Raw genomic sequence first — 18,268 nt, 5'->3', positions numbered from 1 at the left:
TTTAATTTGCCACATTTATGATTAATTGCAATTCATATCTTTTTATCTCAAAATGTTCCTCAATGTTATGGACTTACATCCATCCTCAATGCCAAATCACAAATCTGGGCCAGTGTGAACTCACATCTGGATTTCAGAAGCTTCTTCCTACCTTCCTACCTGTCTCTTCTTGACCCATTGTGCACTCAGCAGCCAGAGAGTATATTTTACATCTGTTTTATTTTTCTTCTTTAAAAACTTCAAAAATCTCAACATTTTTTGTAAAATAAATTCATATATCATGACATGCAGGATTTATCCTTCTCAGGCATCGGCATGCTATATTCTAAAGGAGCAAAATGTGTCTTGTTTGCATAAACTAAACCACATTCAGTCTCACCTGTGGATTGTAACCCAAGCTTTTTCTTCCACATGGTTCACTGCTTGACCAGCCTTCCCCTTGAAAATTCCTGTCTTGCCTTCCAGTCTCAGTGTAAATCTCACTTTCTTTGAGGAGCCTTCTCTTGTAACACAAGCCTGGTATTATGTGTCTTTCCTATCCTATAGGACTTTGTGCTTCCCAACATGAAACTCATTTGCCCCTCCAGACTCCAAGTGATTTGTGCCAATGGACTCTTTCATTTCCACTGTGGTATCACTGGCATCTAGCAGAGTTGCAAGCATTTTTTAGTGAATGAAGGAAATTATCTTTGGGGATACAAAGGCATTCTACAGAGTAAGAATAAAACATAATGGACAATGGTCCAAGAGACTTCATCATCCAGAGATGGTGTCCCAATTTCATGTGGAGTTTTATGGTTGTTCTGAGGCAGTGATAAGCCACAAAATGTTCATAAACAAGAGCGATATGCGGAGCTGTTTTAGAGAGCAATCACCTGCTGTGTGGGGACAATCAAAAAGAGAGAACCCAGGGGTGGCACAGTTTTGAAGACTGGGCGAATGCAGGCAGTGAGTGAAACTTGGTAAGACTGCAAAGGAAGATCCAGCAATGGGAGCTGTTTTGAAAAACAGTAAGAGCACAACTTGGATGTTAAATGTGCTGGAAAGGTGAAAGATGTCCAGGATTGTCACCCTTGGTAAGTAAGGAAAATGGTTCTTCAGTTGCCAGAATGGGGAAGCTGGGGAGGGGAATGTAAGGAAAAACTGTACAGGGCGCGGGAGGCTACCATCAGGTCGTAGCATTTAAGCTGACACATTCTATTAAGGAGTAGGATATAAGATGGGGCTGAAATCTCTCTGAAGTTTCTAAAGGGGAAATGTCTTTTCTGACCCCTCTGTATGTGTACTTGCACCAAGAGAAACACTACAGGAACTGGGTTCGTTGGGGAAACTTCTATTTAAATTCTGAGTCCTAGCAAAGACTGTGATGAGTGGTGAACAGAGCAGGGCATTTGGCCTAGTTGTTAAGATGCCCATGTCCCAAATCAAAGATTCTGGGTTCCACAGTCTGCTCCAGACACTGATTCCAACTTCCTACCAATGTGCGCCCTGGGAAGCAGTAGGTGATGGCTCAAGTAATTGGGCTCCTGCCACATACAGAGACCTGGATTGAGTCTCTGGGTCCCAGCTTTGGCTCCAGTCAGAACCTGGCTATTGCAGGCATTTGGCAGATGAATCAACAAATGGAGCCTTTTCTCTTTCTATTTCTCTCTTTGACTACCTCTCAATAAATTAAAAAAAATCCAAGTGGTGGGTAGATGATAGTCAGGTAAAAATTGCATCATGTTTGTATGTCCCCTCTCTGGTGAGATGCCTATGTGAAGAGCTGACAAGAAGAATTCCAAGTTGTTGCTGGTTCTATTAAAATCACTACCCAGCTGAAACAAAGGTTTCCACTTAGAGAAACAGTTCTTGGCACATTGTGTTTAACAGATACTTACAATTGAGAGAGTTCTTTAAATATACACACAGGTATTCTTTATTTAAATGTTGGTATCCTCCATTGACACATATACATAATATATATGACATAGTATTTTGGAAAATGACTGTCATGTGTATTCTCTGCATTGTGAGAGTCCAATCATTACCTGGCAAAAGAATGCCCACTGCATGGAAGAATATTTTAGTTTCATTTAAAAAAAAAAAAGTAAGACATATTTACAAATCAGAAAGCAACTTAATGGGTCCAGCATTATGGTGCACAGGCTAAACCACTCTTATAAAGCAGGCATTCCTAAAACTGAGTGCTAGTTTGAGTTCTGGCTGTTCTGATTCCAATACAGTGCCCCACAAATGCACCTGGGGAATCAGTGGAAGATAGCCTGCCTTGCCACCCATGTTAGAAACCTGGAGGAAATTCTAGGGTCCTGGCTTCAGCCTGGCCCAACCTGAGTCATCATGGCCATTTGGTGAGTGAACCAGCAGATAGAAGATCTCTCTGTGTCTCTCCCTTTCTATCACTTTACCTTTCAAATAAATAAATAAATCTTTTAAAAAGAGGAAAGAAAACAACTTGTTTTCTTTTGTGACCAACTGAGTCTGTTTTGTGGGGTTAGTTATTTTCCACCCCATCAAAGGTCCGTGACTCTTTAGCTATGTGGCTTTGGCAGAGGTTTAAGGGACTTTTTCTCTTGTGGGTATTTTCTTGATGATTTCAAGATTTCAAGATGCATCTCACCTCTGTGCTTCTCAGCGTCTCCATTTTCTTGCTTCTTCTTCAACCATGGTTATCTGCAAGTCATTTCCAGACAGCCTGCAAGGCCACCTGGATCTTCAGGCTGTTTTCTTAGACAGATCCCAGGAAAATCTCAGAAGGCTCTCACATGTGGTCCTCATCCAGACCCCTGTAGGGGATGTGGTTACTTCCAAGAGTAGCACTCTCCTCTGTCACTACAGGTCTCTTCTGTCAGCTTCCTGTCTTCATGGAACTCAGCATGACGGTCTTCCACCACACCACCAAAGTCCCAGAGAAAACTCCCTGCATGAACTCCACAAAGCCCCTCACATCTGAGGGAACAAGGACATACCTCCCAGCCCTCATCTCACAGAAAGAATCACAGTCCAATGACACCTGTCTTTCAAGACTCCTCCTGAAAATGCTTCCTCCTCTCTTGAGTTTCTAAACTGCTTTCTAAATGAGAAGCTTCGGTGAGCTAAGGGTAACAGAAGCACCTTCCTGTACCAGTCCAGGTGAAGTCATGTGGGGGTATACTTGTCAGCTCTGGTTGAGCCTCTACTGAAAACCAAACAGGAAGAGCCTCACTTAACATCCTGTTATCAACAAGATGTAGATATTTTAGGCACCAATCAAAATCATAAAATTAATATGAATCTAAGATACAAATGAGTAAATAGTGCCTACACAAGGCTAACAATGGGAGTTAAGAGCAGTGGGATGACAGACAATGCCCAAATGTGTGGGACACATGCATCTCATCTAACCCAAGCTGTGCCGCTTGTTTCCATAGAAACCCGTTGAACATCAAACGGGGAAAGAAACTGCTCTGACTCCTGTGAAGTGTAATTGCAAAGAGAAAGAAATCACCATATGATTCCATTTCAGAATATTTGCCTGTGTATTTTGCTTGAAAAATTAGAGAACAAGTGAGAGAGATTTCTTCCCAATATATGCTAAGTATGTTTCACAACATTAGTCAGATAGTGAAAGAATAAGAAAGATTACAGATTTTACTTTTAGCTTTTTTTCTTAGTTTCTTTATAGTTACATGATTTGAGGAGACCTCTGACCTTTGAAAACCCCATTTCAACCTGAGTGTAGGACCTCAAAAGGACTCCTTGGTCTTCAGAAAGGCTTTCAAGTTTACAACAGAGTCCCATGCCTGATTAATGATTAATGATCCACATTGTTGTGGGTTAAATTGGGTTTCTTCACAAGATGTGTTGAATTCCTAGCCCCTAATATCTGTTAATATGACCTGGTTGGCAAAAAAAAAAAAAAATCATTGCAGATATCATCAGGTTAAGATAAGGTAACACATGCACAGGGAGTTCAGCACCTGTAAGGACAGAGGCAGGAATGGCAGCAGTGCAGCTGCAAGCCAAGGAATGTAAATATATATATATATATTAGTCACCACCAACAAAGTAGGAAGAATCCAGGAAGAATTCTATCCAGGGCCCAAGGAAGGGCAAGGCTTGCTCATGTCTGTGATGTGGGCAAGAGGGTATCAATTTTTTACTTCAAACCCTTGTTATGCACAAAGGCAGACATTCTAAGTACTGATGTGTAAAAGTTAAATTTTATTCAAGAGGTGAAAAAGTAAATCCACATACATGAGCATGGGTTGCCCCACACAAAGAAATATCAGTCATGGTTGAACAGTAGGCCAGAAGATTGCCCAAAAGGAGGAGAGGGAGAGTAGAAACAGAAAAAACACCAGAAAAGCAAGAACCCCTATTAATTGTTTTTTAATGCAGTTTAGGGTGGTCCTCTGGACATGAAGCTACCTGGGAATTATATGACCCTTCCAGAAATACCACATGGAACACAATATCCATTCTTCATGGTGTCCCTTAGGTCCTACATGAAGCAGATGCAGCTCAGGGAGCATGTTGATTGACAGAATTACATTGGGGCTGTGACTTCCAGCTCAGCAGCTGCCTGCCTGACTAGCCCATATCACCTGGATTTCAGACTTCCAGACTCCAGAGCGATGAGAAAATACACGTCTGTAGTTTCAAAAGTCCTAGGTTGTGGTACTTTCTCAGGGCAATCCTGGGAAACTAACAAAGAAAAAAGAAATTTTCAGTTGCAAACGCAGAAACTGTAAGGCCATTTTCTTATGACATTTGGGCTTCCCTAAAGTAGCTGCCTGGTTGAGAAAGGTGCTTGGATTAATGATCTTGAGGGGCAGCATTTCCACTGTTAGTGCTGATAAATAGGCTACCATTAGAAACAGTTTTTTGATTTAGCAACTTCTCATGTCCTTTCTTATTTATTATTTTAAATAGATCCCATGATCCCTAGCTCTTCAGCAGTTGTAAAGGGAAACAATCTCATTTGGTAGAATGATTATAGATAAACTTGTAAACTTATTTGTAGTAAGATGACTTTTGAAAGCATTTTTTCCAAGAATTTTCTGCAGCTTGAACACATTTGTATGTAATTCTATTAGAATTTCAACATCTTCATGTTTAATAATAGACTAACAGCAGCAACATTTACTCCAAAAGTTTGTCAACTCCATCATAGGCAAGATTTCAAAGTATTACTCTGACTACAAAAATCCACAGATTAAAAATAATTTCTTATTAGAATCTGTAATTATATTTGCATATTATACTCATAAACATAAATAATTTATTTATTTGTGATTATTTTTCAAATTTGAAAACCAAGGAGGCTTTTCCTATGAAGTGATAGAAATATTCTAAAATCAATCATAGTCACAAGTCTGTATATGTATACAGTGCATAAATGCATAAAAATCATTATTTTGTGCACATAAAATGAATTGATTTTTATGGGGTGCAGATTACACCTCAATAAAGTAACTTAAAAGCCAAGTGCTGCTTTCCTGCAGGGAAATTTTAGTTCTGCAGAACTCTTTGCAGAGTCAGGACTTGGTTAATAATAATTGGTGATGGTATTTACATCACTCTGGTAATAGCCCACACGGAACAAGATGCAATTGGTGTGTTGTGATTTTGCTTGCCAAAGATGCATGTGGATAAACCAGAGCCTGTTGGATGAAAGAAATTCCAGAGACAATGACCCTCCACAGGATAAAAACAGTGTTTCTCCTACTCTGTGTCTAGAGCCTGGGATTAATCTTCTGAAAGCATTTCAAGGCATTATCTTCACCAGAATTTGTAAAGGAAATGCCTCTAAGACAATTGAGGATGTCAGATGTATCAATCTATTTGATAACTCAATTTTAAAGAAATTGGAACCACTATCAAAAAAGAAAAAAATATAAGCAGAACTTGACTCAAATGATACATAGCATTTAAAAATAATTTTCTGCTGCCTAATAGAAATATGAAAATGGGTATTAGCATGAACACACAAGCACACAAGTTTCTACTATTTTGAGACAGAAAAATGTGATGATTCACTTTGTACAGCTAAATTATAACAATCTTTAAAGCAATAAATCCTATGAATTCATTATTAGAAGCAGAAATCATCTCACATATGGAGTCAGTACAAAGGAAGATTTTCATTTCAATTAAATTTACCGTTGTATATGTCTTCCACTCTGAACAGACACAACCTTGTCTTCTTTTAAAATGGAACAGGAGCACACCTCAGTAAGGTTTTGTAGAGTTCTGATTTTAGAACACCCTAGAACTTACAGTTCTCTATGAAGTACTATATGTAGAAGAGTCAAAATTTAGTTACAATTTTATACCACCTTTAATTCTGATTTACTATTTAAGCTCCTAGTTTTCATTTGTTGTCTTTATGGATTTCCTAATGGTGGTAAATGGGAAACTATTTTTCACAATACTTTCCTAAAACAAATATAAGGATATTTCAAAAAGTTCATGGATAATGGAATCAGAGGTTAAGTTTAGTTTTGTGGAAATACTTTTGAAATCTATGCAGTTTTTTCATACTATGCATTTTCATGAACTTTTTGGGAAAGTGTTTTAGTAAATACTTTACGTTAAGCCAATTTATCTTTATTAAACAAGTAATCTAAAATATAATTTAACAGCTTTTTGAAGTATATATTTTTCACTTACAGTTAATCAGCTTTGTAACTTGAAATACTCTTGCAGCACATTTTGCCTTATGTTTTTCTAAGTGACTTTTTCAAAGATTTTCCTGTAAGGGGGAAAATGTCACTGGCAAGTAATTGCATTCTGATTATTCTCTAATGTTAATAGACATAAAAAGAAAAAAATCATTATCAGTCATTTTAAAGTCATTTTATTTTAAGCAATCTAAACTTGTTATCATTATGTTTCACTCAGAAATAACAGAAGGATCTGAATGTAAAAAATATCTGTTAGGCTTCTAGAGTGTATTCTCTAAGCATCAATAGCAATAAAACTAATACTGAACTAGAAAGCCATGCATAGTTTTTTCATAATATGCATTTTCCACAAACTCTTTGAAGGCCCCTCATATAGCTCAACATCCCTGTTTGTAAAACTAGAGCAAATCAGATTTGACCAACCCGCCTTAGAAGATGGTTTTAAAGTGTTAAAAGAGAAGTTGTATATAAACATAGAGTACCCTAGAAAGAATTCTAACAAGCTATTATCAAGGATAACATTATTCTACTAATGGATGAATTAAATTTGTTCAGTAATTAAAGATGATGTTGTCTTGGTAAGTCCAGGGCATAATTATCAATTCTGTCTTTGCAATGTTCCTAACCTTCCTTCCTCCCACCCTTTAGCCTCCTGCTCCACACACATACTGGTCATGAGAGAAGGGTGTAGTCAAGGAAATGAAGAATTTATGGTCTTGAAACCAATAAAACAATGTTCAGATCTACGAAGAACTCAACTCTATGACTTGCATCATCAACCAATTGGCCTGCTCTGTGACAAAGCTGCTCAGCAATGCTAGGATGCTCTGGGTAAGTGGGTAGAGGAGAAGGTGGATGTGAGGAAACTAACTTTTCACAAAATAAGGACATCTCCTATTTTCAATACCTAAGTAAACTTCCTTTGTCCTTGAAGAAGCTGGGCTGATCAACAAAACAAAGAGATGCCATAAATGCCATCTAAGAATGTTGCAAATGCTCTCTATGAGCTTTCTTTACCTGAAGTCTCCTACTAACAGCCCTCAAGCTCAAATTTTATGAAATACTGGGCCCTCCTAATTCCCCCAACTCACTCCGTACGCATCTCCATTCTGTTCTGGCATCATGAAGCTAATTCCTACAGGCTTTTTTAACTGTGTCCCTGTCCTCTGGCTTCTGATTGATCTTAGACATTTGCCCTGACAAGCAATAGCAGTAGAAAAACTTGGGAAGTTTTATTCCATGACAGACCATGGGTTATCAGCAAAGTCATGGCTCCTGTGGGTTAGCTTTGCATCAGCTGTGCCTGTAGCTCTTTCTGGGACTGTTAACTGCTTTCTCCCCTTGCCCAGTCCAGTGGTGATACTGTTGCAACCCCATTCCTTTTTAGCTACCTCAAAACCTAACCTTGATTTCTAAATTGTCCTTTGATTAAAGTCTCAACTATCCTTTTTGAGAATGTCATCCTTTTCCAAATGGGACCTTTACTGCCACACTGACAGCAGTTTTTCTGTAGAAAAGTTGTTTGCCATATTCTTTACTGGGCCAGTCATTGGTATTTCTGGAACCTTCAAATACTTGAGAATCAGTGAAATGTTAAGTCATTGCAGCTGGGGGTCGGAGCTGTGGCACAGCAGGTTAAAGCCCTGGCCTGAAGCACCAGCATCCCATATGGGCGCCAGTTCTAGTCCCCGCTGCTCTTCTTCCGATCCAGCTCTCTGCTGTGGCCTGAGAAAGCAGTAGAAGACGGCCCAAGTCCTTGGGCCCCTGCACCCACCTGGGAGACCCGAAAGAAGCTCCTGGCTCCTGGCTTTGGATCAGCAGAGCTCCGGCCATTGCAGCCAATTGGGAATGAACCATCGGATGAAGACCTCTCTCTCTCTCTGCCTTTCCTCTCTCTGTGTAACTCTGACTTTTGAATAAATAAATAAATAAAAATCTTTAAAACAATAAAAATAAAAAGTATTGTAGCTAATATTTTTAGGAGAGTAAATAACTGTTTATGTATCCACTTAGGGGACCTCAAAATACTTCCCACAAAATTACTATATACAGCTAAGTTTACAGATCATGGGTATACCACTGGTATCATTCACAGCTTCTAAATAATAAGAAAATGCAAATTCAAAAATTATCTTTCAAAGGTAATCTTAAGATATTTTTAATGGGAAAAGTAACTACATTTTTGGAAATTCCATTCACATACCAAACACCTAACCCCCACTGATTTAATGATCTTTATGGTAGAGAGGCCAAGGCACTAAAACTTACTTGGTGCATTGTCAAGAAGGTACCAGGCAAAGCACTAAAAACCACATGTGATCCAAATTTATTAGGAGAAAAATGTTATCTGAAGAAGTAGAAGTATTTACTCTATAACCCAGCAGGACACAAGGGTTGTTGTCCACAGATCTTGCTTTATTAAAAGAAGAAGTGATTTGTAGTTTCGCACATCAAAGGGTGAGCTGAACTTAGCAGGGTGGCCTTTGTTTGTGCAGCAATTTCCATGTTTGCATAGTGCTGGGAAACATTCCTGTTGTAGTGCTGAGCTGGGCACTACTACTTTGCTTAACAAGGAACTTTTCCTCCTCCCTTTCCATCTCTGGCCTCAAAAGATAATTTGCAAAGATAGACTGCACCATATGCCAATTTAATCTACATAAATTTTATATATGGAACCCTGAAAAATACGCTTTATTTTATTCGACTTTTTAATTTTGCATATTTTCAAATACTTGTCTGCTCACAGATACTGTCTGAACACAAAGTGATTTATTTTATGGGGAATTCTTAAGGAAAACTTCCCTAAAGCTTGTAGATTCTTTCAGCACTATTTTTCAATAATATTACATAAGAAAAGAATATTGAAATTTTGCAATATTTTCAAATGTGCAATAATGAGCTCACAATTCATGTATGGAGAGAATGATTCGAGAATAACTTTGATAACCAATTCTTCTGAAGATACAACATGATATTTCTATCACTCTTTCGTTTTTAGATTTGATATTTTGAATAAATTAATGATTTATAGATTAGTCTTGGCTGAATTCTGGAAAGCAGAATATTTTAGAATTAAAATGTTAAGCCATTTTTTAGAACAATATACATATTTCCATGTGCTCATTGTTCAATCACGTTTGTACTCCGATTTTTCTCTTCATTGTGGAACAGATACTGGTGCAGGTTTTTAGTGTAGCTACTGGATATGATCATTCATAAGATTAACTAGTATGTCAGTATTTCTAACTAAAGCAATCAGTCAACAGTTTCTCTTTTCACTTGATTTATGCTTTCAAATGTGTTGGTGAATGTTTTATACATTTTAATATGTATAAGAATTAAATAAACGCATCTAGCTATAAGTAATTTCATCTGGAATATAAACAGTGCTGCACATGAAAATCTAAATGTAGTATGCAAATTATGTTACACTAAGATATTTGAGTTGTACCAAGTGTAATCTATTTTTTAAATTGAGTAAAAATTATTTCCTAACATCCTCCCCCAAAAAGATAATCCATAGCAGCATCCTCCAAAGGGTTTGCTCATGAAGCTTAGAAAATTTCCATTATTTCAATATCATTTATCATCTACGCTATTAAATTGCACATTGGTATTTTTCTGGAAAAGATCTGTATTACACTTTGAGAAAGTACAGCATGGAATTGTTCATGATTAAGAAAACTTAGAGAACCCTATATTAATTCATAAATTAATTTCAGCTAGTCACCATATAAAATTTTATATTGTAGGGACATTTTTTCCTTTTCAAGGTATTATTCCTTTGAAAATTTATTTGTTTATTTGAAAGACACAGAGAGAGACAGAGATAAACAGAGAGGAATCATCTATCCACTGGTTCATTCCTCAAATGCTTACAACAGCCAGGGTTAGATCAGGTTGAAGCGAGAAGCCTGGAACTCAATCCCAGTCTCCTACTTAGGTAGCAGGGACACAACTACTTGAGACATCAACTGTTGCCTCCCAGGGCACACATTCGTGGGAAGCTTAATGGGAAGTGGAGGCGAGAGTTGAACCCAAGTACTCTGATTTAGGATGCAGAGATCCAAAGTGGTTTCTCAAGTGCTGAGCCAAATGCCTACCCCTTTAGTCATTATTCCTATGTAATCTAGAGCTGATTTGAAATTTAGGGAGCAATTTTTATAGAATCACAGAGAATTCAATAATTTTGTAAAAGGCTGGTCCTGGATCCACCTCCTTGACATATCGATGGGTAGTTTATCATCCTATACAATAGAAGCTCCTTGGATTAATTCAAGAGACTCAGTTCAATGACACTAAGGCAGACACTTGATGAAGAGGAGCAATTCTGTTTTTAAAACAGGCTGATGGCCTAAGCAAAGCCTTTCATAACTTTGTTTTTCATAGTAAGAAATATATTTTGCATCAGAAACCAGTGCACATCATACACACACACAAACACACACATACATACTCTCATGTTTATATAGAACTATAACTAAATTTCTCAAAGCAACACTTACTGGAATTATAGTCAAAGCACTATTATACTATTCTATTCTATTCATCATTCTTATGGTGTTGAAAATGACCCAGTAAATTATTCTATGTCCATCCAGTAGAAAGAAAAGGACATGTAAGTATTTTTTTTAATATTTATTTATTTTACTTGAAAGTCAGAGTTACACAGAGAAAGAAGGAGAGGCAGAGAGAGAGAGTCTTCCATCCGCTGGTTTACTCCCCAGTTGGGCACATTGGCTGGAGCTACACCGATCACGAGCCAGGAGCTTCTTCCGGGTCTCCCACGTGGATGCAGGGGCCCAAGAACTTGGGCCATTGTCTACTGCTTTCCCAGGCCATAGCAAAGAGCTGGATCAGGAAGTGGAGCAGCCGGGACTAAAACCGGCACCCACATGGGATGCCGGCACTGCAGGCGGCAGCTTTACCCGCTATGCCACAGCCCCAGCTCCAGCACAGGTAAGTATTTTATAAACATTAACATGTAAAAAAGACCACCTGTTATTCTCTGATTTATAAGTGGAAGTTATCAGAGGAACATGAACTTTCTTTGTTCAGAGTCATGTACAAATTCCTTTACTTTTAGCCTCACAAAACATTAAATTGAAAAAACTAAAGCACTACTTGAAAACGTTGGGCTTCTAATTCACTGAAGCAAATGAATGGAAATCTTTGAAACCTAAATTGAGTTACACAATCTCATTAGCTAAATTTGCTTACAGATAGTAGGTAGTGATTGATATAATCAATACTTAGATAGTTCATCACTATTTAAAATGATAAATTAAACCTGGCTTTTCAGATTCAAAACTGAAATTATGTCTTCTAGTCATCTAGAGAAACTGACAGAGATTAGATGAAGAGCCTAGGCTCCCTTTTCATTCTCTTTCTGACTTAGAATGAAGACCAAACCCTGCTCTACCCTAAGACTCTGAAAGGAAAAATTTTCCTTGCCTTTCAGTACCCAGGGGAAAGCCTGGCACTATGGAATATCACCAGACCCCAGAGTGATCTATGGGTTTCTGTCTGAACTTCTGTCAACAACAACAACAACAACAAATCCATTCATTTGGTTCAGTCACAACTCTCAGGAGAAGTAAGTGCCTTTGGGGGGAAAATCGGATATAATTTCTAAAAAATTGACTGAGTTCATTAGAGCACTTGGAAAGAGACAGAAATGCAATAATAATTAGGACTTCAAAGTCCAACAAGCTGAAGAGCATGAAGAAATGAATCTGGAATAGAGTATATATCCAGGTAGCTTCTTGAGCGTCTTGGTGAGTGAGGAAGCATCCTGAAGCTGGAACAGAACATAAAAGGGAGTAAAAGGGCACCAAACAGGGCTTTAATCCCACCATTACTTAGTATAAATAGCTAACCTGCTGTAATGCTGTCAGAGTGAGTGTTAACAATAGATGTCTTTAAAACTGATCTTCATCTCCTCCTCACATATAAATAGGCAGGCTGCTGTGTTCTACATGGGTCATTCTGGGACCCAGGCTTCTTTTCCCATTACCATCAGGGCATTGCCCTTAAGGATGTTTTCTAAGGAGACAGAATTTATTCCTGTTTAGGAGAGGGGAAAGAGCACCAAGGAATATTCATCCAAAGTTTTATATCCTGAGATTGAAAGAGGCATATAGCACTTCCATTTATTTTCCCTTGGTGAAAGTGAAGTCATATAGTCTTGCTTGAGGGGAAAGGATGGCAGAGGGCAGTGGCAATGCTAAACAGTGCCGTCCCTGGCTTGGTGGTCATGCCCATAGTGCGACTGTATTGCTAGTGAATAATGCTAAAATGAACTTGGGTGAACAGTGACCAGTCCCTGCCAAAGTCACTTCTTAATCAGCTCTGGTATATAGATCATTCCTTTATCTACTGTCCAAAGCTAATCTGTGATGTGCCCAGGATGCAGTGACTATGTAGAAAGCATTCTCAATGGTGAGAAACTTACTTGAATATTTATCATCAGGTCATTGACATAATTATAACTCCTTTTGAAAAATATTCTCTCATATTAATTTTAGTCCAATATTTCTATCAGCTTGGAATGCTTTATAATGCTAATATAAAACTTCTGTGACCAATGCCAGAAGTTAAAAGTTAACATCTTTAATTATTTGCAGGTTTCTAATATAACTTCTAATAAAAATCTTGCTCCTTGAATTTAATGTATAGAATAACAAACAAGGTGTGATAGACAAGCAATAAACTTTAAAACAGAACAAAAATCAAGCTAAGTACTAAGGTCGGACAATATCATTTATACTCAAAATATTCTTGCATATAAAGCAAATTAACTTGGCTTCCTTATATAGAAAGCCATGAACAACCGAGACAAAATTGCCTGGTAAGCTTATGAATCGTATAGACTTGAATTTTAACATCATTTTTTGAGTGTTAACATATTGTAAGATTTTTTTCCCTAAGGATGTTTCCTTTAAATAGACTTTGAATATAAGGAAAGGATGAGTTTTGGATAAGTGGAAAACTATAATTCAAAAATCTGACAGTTGGAAGGTATCTTATAGTTTGTCTAATACAGAGGTGTTTCTTTGTGCTGTACTTTTAAGAATCAGTCCCCTGTTCCTATGTCTTTATGGTTGCTCTCCTTCATACTAAAGAGAAAAGGTGGCTTATTCCAACATCCGATGCAATAGTGTTGTAGATGCTAGTGTTCACAGCAGAGGACTGAGATGGAGACCGAAGTGGGATGGAAGGCAGGAAGCTTCAAGATCAAGCTTTGCAAATGCAATATTTTTTAGCCTTGTTAACATTCAATGAATTCAGCCTCACCCTGGGTTTAAATGAGATCAAAGATGTCAATGGGTCTTTGCTATTCAGCTTTCATTATCAAGGTCTCTACATGGTTTCTCCTACTCCATAATTTTCTTTACAAACAACTCGTCACCTGTCACCTTCTCTTTTAACTGGCTATGCTGTTTCTTTTTTAATTTTATAATTTTCAATCATTCATCCCACAAGTGTTTCTAAATCTACAATCCAAAATCTGCTCTAAATGCTGAAAATTCAGAGATAAACAATATAAGCTCACATTTCAATATTTTAGCGGAGGTGGCAGAAAATACACGGTATGAAAGTATATGATGGGGCCAGCACTGTGGCTTAGCAGGTAAAGCCGCCGCCTGCCATGCCAGCATCCCCTGTGGGTGCCGGTTGTAGTCCCGGCTGCTCCACTTCCAATCCAGCTCTCTGCTGTGGCCTGGGAACGCAGTCCTTGGGCCCCTGCATCCATGTGGGAGACCCGGAAGAAGCTCCAGGTTCCTGGCTTCGGATCAGCCCAGCTCTGTCCATTGTGGCCATTTGGGGAGTGAATCAGTGGATGGAAGATCTCTCTTTCTCTCTCTCTCCCTCTTTCTCTCTCTCTCTCCCTCTGCCTCTCTGTAACTCCACTTTTCAAATAAATAATAAATCTTTATAAAAAAAAAAAGGTATATGACAACAAAAACGTAATATAAAGGAAGCATCTTAGACAGCCTGATAAGAGAGGCTGTCCTGAGGAGGTGACAAATGAACAGAGAATAAGGCACAAGTCATGAGAAAATTTAAGTGAAAGAACTTCTGGACAGAAAATAAGAAGTCCCCATTTTTTAAAAAAAAATATCCTTAGAGGAACAGCAGAGAGCAAGGACTAGATGAAGCAAATAAAGCATAAGGTGAGGTTACAAACATTCACTTGTCCTTTAACCCGTGACCAAGCAGATGGGGCTTTTGCTAAATGGAATGGAAAGCTTTGGAGAGTTTGTATGGGGAAGTCACGTGACTTGATTTATGCTTCAAATGCTCATCCTAGCAGCTGTGCGGAGAACTGATAGCACGGAGATAAGAAGGAAGCCTCTGTAAAAAAGGCTTTGACAGACATGAGAAAAGATGACTTGAACCAGTACAAAGCACTGAAAGTAATAAGTACTTTTTTTCCTTAAAATCTCCCAAAACTTCTCAGAAACCACCCCCACTTTCATTTCTGGCTAGTGGTGCTCCACTATTATCTGATGCACCAACCCCAAGCGAGGAGTCAAGGTCATACATCGACTATCACATCCCCTTTGTTAAATATTCACCTGTCTGTGGTCCCACACAACTCAGCATGTCCTGGTTGTCTGAAAAGACTTCAGTGAAAATTGTCTGAGGACACTTCTGAAAAAGCTTTATCCTTAGTGATGAAAGAAAGAAAGACATTCTGTCCAACTCTCCCCTAACCACAAAGCTTGATCAGTGGTGGAAAAATGTAAAAAATGGCCAAGGCAATCATTTCCATAAGTGTGCTCTTTGTACAAACACATTTGAGAAACACTGTAATAAAGAGTGCAGTCAGTTTGCAGATTTTCTGAAATATTATTATGCTTTATGAATGTCCAGTAGGGAAGTAAAGTATCTAGATTTTTCTCTCTGGGGGATAACAACCTGGCCCAAGAAGAGGTCTTCCACAGAAGACCAAAATGCGAACCTTGGACAGAGGAGAGTAGGGGTGCTGACTCTTCACTATAGTCTACTTTACCTTTGTTCCCTGGAAATACAGTTGGACTGGGGAATATGGCCACCAATCCAGAGATTATACTTTGTAACATGCCATTTCTCCCCAAATCCTTGCCCCTAAGAGTGACTATATGACTTGCTTTTCATCAGGAGAAAACAAATGGAAATAATATGTGCCTCTTCCAGTCTTGGGATTTAAAACAATGGAGCCCACAGAAGGCTGCCAACATGTAAAGAACTCAGTGTGAAAGCCTTCTGTGATGAAAAAAGAATCTACCAAATTAAATGTTTGATGCTAAGATTTGCATTCTCTGAAGTCTTTTTCACTCTTAAGAATTTGAAGATTAATTTGAATCAAAGTTCCAGTCAAGATCCATCTAGAAAATGGCTTCCTGGATTTTCCCCTGTTACTACTAATTGAGCCCCTTATGGACTTGAAGTAGTGTAGGAGCTCCTCTCCTCCTCTGCATCCCCTTCCTCTGAAAGCAGGAAGGAAGGGTGGAAGGAATGAGAGAAGGAAATTGATGCTTTTTAAATATAAATAGTTCACTTTGATGACATAAAACAGCATTTAGTTTAAACATAAAATATGAAACTGCACTAGAAATTTTACCATGACAATTCCAGACAGGGAGACACAAGATTTCTAACTACAATTCATTGACTCTTGTAGCAAAAGATAGCATGCTGTGAAATTTTATCTCATCATAAAAAGGATTAATATGGCTTACAACTAAATGTCAAAATAGATTTTCATTACATAATCTAATTCAATTTCTCAACCACAATACATTGGCAGAAGAGAATCATTTATACTTAGCTGCTCTGTTCAGATTTTCTTTGCTGGCATTTCTGACAATAGACATTATGCTTTAATGGTACAACTGTGTAATGAAACGCAGCTATGAATGTTGTCTTAGTATTCAGAGTGTGACCCAGAGCCTTAATGCCTTGGCATCACATGGGAGCCTCTTAGGAAAGCAGAATCTCGGTTCTCACTGCAAACCAACTGCACCAGAATTTGCATTTTAACAAGATCTTCAAATGATTCAAACACACATCAAAGTTTGGAAAGCACTGTGGAAGCCTACATTTTGCAATTGTTTTTACTGTCAATTGAAGATGTTCTGTTGCCACCTGGGGGTCAGCAGGTTTTCCTAAGAACATGAACACTAGGATTTCAGCTCAATGACTTCAATGTGCATGTATTTAAAGTATATGACACTTTGAGGCAGGTATTTTGCACAGCAGTTAAGTCACCGTTTTGGATGCCCACATCACATATTAGTGACTGATTTGAGTCCTGGCTACTAACTTCCAACCCAGCTTCTTTCTAGTGCACACCCTTTGAGGCAGCATTAATGGCTCGACTACTTGGGTCACTGCCATCTACATGAGTGACCTGGATTGTTTATTCTGCTGGCTTTGTCCTGATCCAACCCCAGCTGTTATAGGCACTTGTGGAGTGAACCAGTAGATTGAAGATCTCTCTTTATCTCTCTCTCATTTTGAACAGATCTTATGTGTAAATATGGAATATTAATTCCACAACTTGTTTATCTTCTCTCACTTTAGTCAGCACAAGTTCATAAAGCATGTTGTGTGTGTGCACACAAGTGTTTTTGTGTACATGTTGTCTGTGTGAGAGAGATTCTTAGGCACTCTCCATCTCTAGTTAACATCAGAGCTATCTTGACTTCAATCACCAATTAGCAAAGGTGTAAACAATTGAATCTTTGACCACTGAGTTCCTCAGAACAAGATTCCCAGTTTACTGGAAGAATTTGGTCCCTTTGAAATGCTTCCAACATGATTCTGAACCATTTTCTAAAATTTTAAAGTTTGTTCAGACATCTCTCAAACACATCACCAGACTACTTGAGAGGCAAAATCACACTTAAAAGTTCAAAATGTCTGATCTTCTCAGAGCCTGACCTTCTCTATCCATTTTTATGAAATGCAACAACATAATTACACACTGATGGTTCAGCCCAGAATGATGATGTGGGGGAATGGTGCCAGGACTGTTTTCCATCTCAGAATAGAACCTGGTATGTCATATTTGAGGACAGCAATGTCCTTGGCTATCCTCCTTCATTCCCTGATGAGCCAAGACTTGGCCTTCCCCTATCTTATAGATCCGTTTACTTCCCTGCCATGTCCAATACTCCTGGAAGAATCAATCGCTCCTAAATTTAGATAGACTGAGATGGCTAGAATTTGGGACAGTGAAATTTCTGGGAGTCATCCTTGGTTGTCATCCTTAGAAAAGGAGAGAGGCAACTAAAGGTTATGACCAAAGCTGATCGAGTAGAGATAAGAGAGAGGGCTCCATATCTTCTTGTAATAGAAGACAAAGTTGAAATACATGCCAAAGGATTGGTAGGTAAATGAGGCAACCAGTTACACAGGGAAACACCACAGGGAGCGGATTTCTATTCCTGGGACTGATATTTGGCCCTAATGTTGATTTTGAGAGTAAGCATGTAATGATGTGGGAGCCCTCACTTGGTCCTCCATCTGATAGACAACCAGAAATGCACCTCCAAACTTATCCCAATACCCATCCTTGTTACCTACTTCCCTCATACACTTTAAACCTT

The 18,268-nt window shown here is 38.4% G+C and overlaps 1 protein-coding gene across 2 annotated transcripts in view; it reads left to right on the top strand.

The window, feature by feature from the left end:
- Positions 1–864: 864 nt before the first annotated feature.
- Positions 865–18,268, top strand: part of ITGA4 (integrin subunit alpha 4) — a 145,455-nt gene continuing 128,051 nt past the window's right edge. Inside the window, exons 1-4 of one of the 2 annotated variants that reach the window (XM_089329049.1) lie at positions 865–1,076; positions 2,839–3,132; positions 7,317–7,499; positions 12,130–12,264. In XM_089329049.1, the coding sequence (XP_089185175.1) occupies positions 7,483–7,499; positions 12,130–12,264 (152 nt within the window). In that variant the 5' untranslated portion in view covers positions 865–1,076; positions 2,839–3,132; positions 7,317–7,482. The remainder of the gene's footprint in view (positions 1,077–2,838; positions 3,133–7,316; positions 7,500–12,129; positions 12,265–18,268) is intronic. The other variant, XM_089329048.1, reaches the window with a different exon arrangement.

This window comes from Oryctolagus cuniculus, chromosome 3, assembly GCF_051225735.1.
Source record: "Oryctolagus cuniculus isolate XC-2025 breed Fujian yellow rabbit chromosome 3, ASM5122573v1, whole genome shotgun sequence".
Lineage (NCBI taxonomy): Eukaryota > Metazoa > Chordata > Mammalia > Lagomorpha > Leporidae > Oryctolagus > Oryctolagus cuniculus.
This window is presented reverse-complemented; position numbering and strand designations above follow the sequence as displayed.